At 29.7% G+C, this 8,436-nt stretch overlaps 1 protein-coding gene and 1 non-coding gene across 2 annotated transcripts; both read left to right on the forward strand.

Annotated features, from left to right (window-relative positions):
- The first annotated feature begins 5,213 nt into the window (after window positions 1–5,213).
- On the forward strand, window positions 5,214–6,205 carry LOC133703273 (21.7 kDa class VI heat shock protein-like). The gene is made up of 2 exons (XM_062127736.1): window positions 5,214–5,589; window positions 5,806–6,205. The coding sequence occupies exons 1-2, from the start codon at window positions 5,283–5,285 to the stop codon at window positions 6,105–6,107; spliced, it is 609 nt and encodes a 202-aa protein (XP_061983720.1). The 5' UTR covers window positions 5,214–5,282; the 3' UTR covers window positions 6,108–6,205.
- Window positions 6,206–7,214: 1,009 nt separating this feature from the next.
- Window positions 7,215–7,287, forward strand: TRNAA-AGC (transfer RNA alanine (anticodon AGC)). The gene has a single exon. It is a non-coding gene; the product is annotated as a tRNA-Ala (tRNA).
- Window positions 7,288–8,436: the final 1,149 nt, after the last annotated feature.

The raw sequence follows: 8,436 nt of genomic DNA on the forward strand, positions 1-8,436 counted from the left end.
CAGAATAGATTAGTTCAAGTTTTAGATACGAAGTTAGAAACTCTCTTTATATATATATATATATATATATATATATATATATATATATATATATATATTGGCGGGTTATGGATTTTAAATTTTGTAATTGCATATCTTGGTGGGATATATTGTTGATCAAGTTTTCTAGATAGTAAATCTTGAGAAATACTATCCAAAATTATTAATTATTTAAAGAATCGTGAGTTCGGATTATTTTTTACAGTATTTAATGAGTAACTAATAATATTATTTTATTTTTTACGGATATGTATAGATTTTATTATTATTTTCACTTAGTCATCAATTTGATTTTCTTCTTTTCCCATTATTTAAAAAAAAATCAAGAAGAGTAGCTCATGAATTACTCTCCTTACACTTTGATAAATTGCATAAGTAATTTAAAACATCGCATTTAATAAGAAACTCTTTTTTTTTTTTTTTGACATCATAATCTCAAAATGCTTAAAAATCTTGGATTGACAAGTTTCATTTTTTTCCCGAATGACACTAATTGCATATCTGAATAAGAAAGGTTTTGCTTCTTCGTTTTTCGTTTTTGATATAATAACTTACAAGCATGGTTTTGGCAAGGGTACCGACCAATTCGGAACTAGAATCAAGTTGGGTTAAAGAATAAATAAAAAAAATATATATAATGTAACTCGGTGATTGATCGGGTAAAATCTAAGTTAGAAATCATATTATAAATTGTTGATTTTTATTTTTTATTAAAATAATATTATTTTAATTTTAAAAAAACAATGAGCCTGATAACCTGATTAAAATTTAAAATCGAGATCTTGAACCGAATACATCTCTAAACTATGATTAGAAGTGTTTTCAAGTGATTTGATGGTACCATTTATTTTTATAAGGTTAGTGATGTGACTATTCAATTTAAAACATAAACCCGTTTAGGATGTCAACTTTAAAAACGTCATCACCTAACTTATTACGTAACTCCATTATGACGCTGAAGTTATCATGAGAGATGATTCTGGTTAAAAAATAACTTAAAGATAAAAAATTTTAATAATAAAATTAAAAATATATATAAAAAAATTAATGAAGAAACTTCTCTATTCAATTAATTATCTAATCTAAATTTAAAATTAAATCACATAAAAATTATTTTGATGTGATATTATCAATCTAATAAGTCTAAAAATTAAGATTGTCAATTCTGTTTTATTTCATCTGAAATGACTGAAACATTACATACCAATTTAAAAAACGAAACAAAACGAAACAATTTTCATCTCATTTTAAATCTTGATTCGTTCCGGATTTTTCAGTTAAATTTCAACCCGAATGTTCCGGTTTCATTTCACATATTTCGTTCCGCTCTTGAAAAGCTATTGAATCAAATTGAACCTTATTTAATTTAATTAATTAAACCACCCAAGTATAAAAAGCTCTTTTTCATTACTATTTTCAATAGCAATGATATTAATAATAATATTGAAAATTATTATTACTATTTTTATTAACAATGATATTAATTTTTTAAAATTAGATTTATCACTAATATATATAGTTTATATTTATGTTGCTTTTTTCATATTTATACTTTGTAGGAATTTGAGCAAAACAATATATGTTTTAGATTCCATTAGCCTTAATAACATTGACCTAACTTTATATTTAAAATATTTGAGTTAAAATATTTTACTTTCATAATATTTTGATATTTTATTTAAGTTGAATTACTTTAAATTAAAGATCTATTTAATCTTGACTATTTAGAAATATTTTAAATTTTAAAATTATATTTGTTTGGCATAGTATTTGTATTGCATAATTTATAATTAATTTATCTTGAATTTGAATTATGTTTGTTGAATTTATATATATGAACAGTACAACCATGAAACAACATGCCGAAACACTCCGAAACTGAAACATTTAATTCTAATTGAAAAAACAAAACACCTACCAAAACGGAATTGACAACCTTACTAAAAATAACTATACTACAAGTAAAAATTATCTAACGATAAAATTAACAAAAAATACTTTTAATTTCATTTGTTATCTAATTTAAATTTAAAATTAAATTATATTAAATTGTCTTAACATGATATGAATATCTTGATTGGTCCAAAATAACCTAAATAATTGCTAAAAAAAACACAAGAATTGAGAAAAAATAATAAAGTTGAGAGAGAGAGAGAGAGAGAGAGAGAGAACAGTGAAGCAACATAGAGGAGGTCAGTTCTTTTTAGCAGAGAAAGGTAATACATATATTCGATTGCACATACTGGTTGGATACAATATTAAAGAAGTGGTTTCATTTCAAGGACAGAAGAGAAAATTGGTTAGGTTTTTGTAATTGGTGTTTAATTGTGTTTTTTCAAATTTTTAAATTTTAAATTTTAAATTAATATTTTTTTATGATTTCCATCCTACTATTAAAAATACAAATATATTATTTTAATACATTTTTAAATAAAAAATATTTTAAAAAATTATACTATGACAACCACAACAGGATACTCTGTTTGTTTTTACATTTCAAAAGCGTTTTTAAAAAAATTTAAAAAAAATTTTAAATTTTTTCTTTGTTTTAAATTAATATTTTTTAATATTTTTAGATCATTTTATACTGATATCAAAAATATTTTTTTAAAACTAAAAAATTTATTTTAATATATTTTTAAATAAAATTATTTTAAAAAACAATCCCAAACACACTAGCAAACGGGTCAGTTGATGACTTTACTGTGAGCAAAAGGAAAGAAATAGCTTAGCATTGACGGCTATCGCTTAGCATTCCTCAAACGTTACATGCTTTGTCAATTCAAGGAGAAGTAAAGAATTGAAATTTTTATTAAAAAAAAATAATATAAGCTAAAGTTTATATAAGTCGACAAACCCTTCAAGCTCCCTGTAATCAAATTAAAATTTATCTTTAATCTCCTATTTTCTAACATGTTTGAAATTATATTTTTGAAAAATAAATTTTTTATTTTTTATTTTTAGATTATTTTGATTTATTAATATAAAAAATAATTTAAAAAAATATTAATTTAATATAATTGTTTTAAAAATATTTTAAAAAACTGTATGCCTCGTTGGGTAACATAATCGGGGGGGTATAGAACCCAGTTACCCAAGTCCACCACGTGTCAAATCTCTCTTATCTGGCGCCTGCTATTTTGCAAGATTTTATGGAAACCTCCGAGTATTTTCTATTCCACAGACCATGTTTCTAAGCTCCATTGAATTTTCTTCTCGTTTGAAAACAGAGGTTTAATATTCTAGATGAAAAGTGTTTATTCCTTCTAATTATATTAAAATAATTTTTTTAAAATATTTAACATCACCACAATAAAATCATCAAAAAAAATTAAAAATTTAAATCAATTTAATAATGCGGTTTCTCAAAAAATTCAAAGTTTTGTTGTGCTAAAATTAATTTTTTTTTGTATTTTTTGGATCGTTTTGATGTGCTGAACTCAAAAATAATTTTTTAAAAATAAAAAAATATTATTTTAATGTATTTCGGCATGAAAAACACTTTAAAAAGCAACCGCAACCGCACTCCAAACATTTATGAAGTGTTTACTGTTATTTTTCAAAATGTTTTTTATTTAAAAATATATTAAAATAATATTTTTTTATTTTTTAAAAATTATTTTTGATATCAGCGTATCAAAATAATCTAAAAATACTAAAAATATATTAATTTAAAATAAAATAAAATAAAATAAAAATTTTCAAATACATTTTTAAAACACAAAAACAAACAGAATTACTTATTGCCAGCTGCTGGCCAACTACTCAATTCCCATAAATTTGAGCTAATCTTTGACTTCAATGTCAGTTCTGTAAGAAATTTGCCAAAAGATTAAAGAAAGAAACCACACCAGGAGGCCAAGGATGACACACCTAGACAATGCACATGATTTTTTCCTCTATTAGTTTTAAAGTATTTTTCACGGTAACTTGATTCCAAACTAATGAAGGTGTCAAATTGCTGCATTTTCTGCCGTGGTGAACAGCTGATCAGGATCATCTTGTCCTCTATCCATCAGCAGATGCCTCCAAGCCTATCCTCTCCGTTTGTCTAAGATTGGCAACACAGGATTAGCCTTTGCCTTTAGAGATAACTGCATCTGTAATTTGTGTTCAAGCTTTTTTGCCTGTGCCCCAATATTCATGACTAGAAATTCAAGCATCTATAGAGCAGATACTAATGCTGCTTTTAGAAAAGCAACTCCCATGGATGTCATTGAAGATGCATTGCAATGCATAAAGCCTCAAATACAGTAGTCAATAGAATTATGGGTACTGAAACAAGAAAGATTAGAGATATGAAAATTGTAAGCATGAAAGGAAGAATGTGCAGCAAAAAGCAAACTTTAAACTGGTGGGATCAAGCAAATTTTGCATATGATTATCGCAGGATTTACGTAAATTCTATGTTAATGCAATTAAAACAGTGTTTTGCATACAAATCATGGTGTAATTAACATTCAAATCATACTATTGTTCTTTTGCCTAATCTTAAAACATAAACAGTATGCAGACCAATAGTTGAATTCTTGCTCTTCCCTGTGTGAAAAACAATACCAGAGTGGTTGGTGCTGCAAAATAAGGGTTAGGAATAGTTCACCAGCGATCAGGAATCAGGATCCTTCCAATGGACTGCATATTTCACCTTGCCTTGGACTTGAAGCATCATGAACTTAGTAGACCAAGGAAAAAATTAATCTATGCGTTACTTTCCTTCTTCTCCTTAGCTCAAAATATACAAAATTACTGAGCAGTGTGACAGTTTGACCCAAAAAGTTGTTTACCTAGAGTACTCTAGAAACCGTCTGAGTTTCAAATCCAGGTTTTTCATTCGCCAAACACATCAAGATTGTGACAAGTACTAGAGACAAAGAACTGATGAAGTGTCCTGCCATTGTGATTGTGTGGACAGCAAGGGTATACATAGTTCCTGGAAAACTACTGAAGATTCTCTTCTAAAGGCTAAATGAGCTCTGATCCGTTCTTTCAAAATAATCTATTGGCTTGCTTATTTCAGTGGGTAGCCACATGGCATCAGTGCATGGCTCTTCCATTACTTCTTACTGTTGAACAAGGTGTGAAAGGAATATATTCCTTCTTGCTTTACAGCCCTCCAAATCTTTTCAAGGAATTTGTTCTTTGCTTTCTCAAAAGGCTGCTCTCACACTATAAGAAGTCTAAAAGCCAATTAAGTATAAACTGTCTCCAGGAAAAATTCTTAAAATTCTCAGCTCTAGTTAGTAATGGCAAGTTGGAAACAGCTAGAAGTTCACACAGAAGATCAAACTCCACACAAATGGAGTGTTTCATTAAGTGAGGACATGTTCAAGAGATTCTTTTCCCTGGGAAGTCCAGAAGTGCATAAGATTTTTGGTGACGGATCACTGTTCAGTCCATTATTGTTTGGAAAATATTTCGATCCTTCAGATGCCTTTCCACTTTGGGAGTTTGAGTCAGATGTCTTGTTATCTAATCTTCGGAGCTCTGGCAAGACTAATATTGATTGGTTTCAGACAGATGATGCCTATGTACTAAAAGCTGATTTATCAGGTAAGTGTTCTTAGCAATTCGCGAACATCTTTAAAATTTTGCTTGAAATGATGATTATGAACCAAGGAAACAATAAAACCTAAGGAGTCACAGGCTTAAATATGATTATACCAGAAGACTTGAACATAAGGCCAAAACTCCGTAGGTTTAAACTGAAGCAAATTTTCCCTTTAAGGAATGCTTTTGAATTTTCTCAAATGTTATGATTTGTTACAGCGGGAGTGGAGAATAATACCGTGCAATTCTTTGTCGAAAATGGGAAAATCATGGAAATTAGTGGTCAGTGGAAACCGAAAAGAGATCAGTCGAAAACGAAAGACTGGAGAAGTGGCAACTGGTGGGAACATGGTTATGTAAGGAGGCTTGAGCTTCCAGGAGATGCTGATTGGAAAGATACCGAGGCGTATGTGAGTAATGACATGTTTCTAGAAGTAAGAATTCCCAAGAGCTCTCTGGATTCTGATACTCCTCCAGCTCCAGGAAAAGGTATCCTGGCCAAAATTTCTGATCATCTGTAAGTTTTAAGTGAGTCTGTGAATGTAAGAAATTAAACTTTACAAGGTAATGTTACTCCTGATTCCTAGCATAATGAAATCTCTTACATCATTAGTGTAAACGACAAGAACCCTGTAAGAATATAATTTATGCCGAACCTTTAGCGATAAGAGAGTAGAGGTATGCCCATCAAAGGATCATGTTTGAAACATGAGCAAACACTATTGAGTAACCCTTGTTAAGGCAACAAAGGTTCCTTTTCACATGATGGGTTTTGGACAGCTTCCACCTTACAAGCATCTGATCTAACAAGCAACGAATTAAGAGACTGATCATGATGGCATGAAGTGGATTATAACCAAAAAAGAATTCATCTTCTTTCCAGCTGCAGAGTTCACTACTAGCATACAGAGAAAAAGAAAAAAGGCCAAAAATCAAGAGAAAGGGAGAGGTTCATTAAGACTGGGCAATAGGCAAAAGCCTAAGCCTGACAAATCTTTACCTCCTGTTCACCTGAAAGGTGCTAAGACTAAGACTAATTAACAGAGTCCCAAAAAGATTGTCAGGCATTTGAGTAATTCCTGGAAGGGAAAACTACGAAAACTGAAAATCAACAGATAAAATAAATCAGCAACTGGATTCAGCAGTAACATATATACTTGTGTTGAAACGAACAAAAGCCAAATCAATCTCCTTTATTTGCTGAAATATCCTATAACTGTCATCAAGAGTGCTGATGAAGAATATTGAGGAAAGATCCCAGCATAATCCAATGATTGTCTCTGACATCAGAGGCCAAGCTTTGCTTAAAGAAAGCATGGGTGTTTCATTCAAACTGACAGCCAAGAGTGTAAAGCAACCAAACATAAGCAGGGAAGGGATAATATACATAGCAATGTTGCTTGGACCCGGGATCCTATATCCGACACACTGATACATGTCTGACTTGCCTGTTTTTTCAAAATTTCTTTCATCTTTCCATGTAATTGAAGTGTCCAAGTGTTCATGTCTATGTCCATTGCAGGGCACGAGTAGTCTTAAGGCAAAACGAAAGCAACATAGAGTCATGCTTTCGAATCTAAGGTATATTTGATGATATATAAAATATAATTAAAATGGAAAAACATCAAGGGGATGTAGCTCAGATGGTAGAGCGCTCGCTTAGCATGCGAGAGGTACGGGGATCGATACCCCGCATCTCCATTTTCTCTTTCCTTTTTTAGCAATCTCTTCTAAATTCTAATCGATGAATTAATGGATCGTGAAATGGGCCCTTAATATGATTATGGATTCAATCAAAGCTCGCTTAGATCCGTTTGAGAAGGCCCATTAAAGTTTTATACGTTTTGATTTTTGTCTTGGCATTATTAATTAGCCCGAATAATATTCGAATGTTTTCCTTAGATTGTGCATTAAGAATCTCTCTTCTATAAAGTATTTTTATTTTAGTATTTATGCTAATTCATATTAAATCTTATCCTCCACGTGGTTTTCAAGGTCTGGATTTTAAAAAAGAAATATATTTTCTTAACAATTAAATTATCCTTTTAAAATTATCTTTTATATACTATAGAACTGGTTTCATCTTTAATTAACAAACAAATTAGAAATCTGTCTCTGAATTAATAAAACACATGCACGCGGTTTCCTTCTCTGAAAAGCAAAATAAATAAATAAATAAAAGTCTAATTAGAACTTAGTTTCATGTTATCAATCAACACAAGCTCGCCCTTTATATATATATATATATATATATATATATATATATATATATATATATATATATATATATATATATATTGATTGGCAACAAGCAAGCAATAGTGACTGGCATGTGGCACAATAATGGGGTGTTTGAGTGTGATAAATGTTATTTTTTAAAGTGTTGTTTACTCAAAAATAAATTAAAATAATCTTTTTTATTTTAAAAAATTATTTTTGATATGAATACATTAAAATGATTTGAAAATATCAAAAAAATAAGGTAAAGAAAAAAATAAAAAAATAATTGAAATGCAAAAACAATTGGGCCTAAATCTCATAAATTTTCCTTTTTTTCCCCCTTCTGGCCTGCCGTTCTTTTCCTGTTGCTCGAAAGGTTTTGGGGGTCGAGCAAGCAAGCAAGCATGGAAAAGAAGCAAACTGGATAGGTGAACTCGCTGGAACCCTCCGGCGTAAAAGTAAAAAATCTGCCAAATGTTTGGTCATTAAGCCTTTGTATTGACACGAACAACAGACAACATAATTAGAGTATCAAGTTTTATTTTACTCTCACGGATTAACCAAAGGAGTGAAATTGACTAAGCTATGATTGCCATGACGTTAAATTGACTCAAAAGTACATTTTTTCTC

Source organism: Populus nigra, chromosome 9 (genome assembly GCF_951802175.1).
Source record: "Populus nigra chromosome 9, ddPopNigr1.1, whole genome shotgun sequence".
Classification (NCBI taxonomy): Eukaryota; Viridiplantae; Streptophyta; class Magnoliopsida; order Malpighiales; family Salicaceae; genus Populus; species Populus nigra.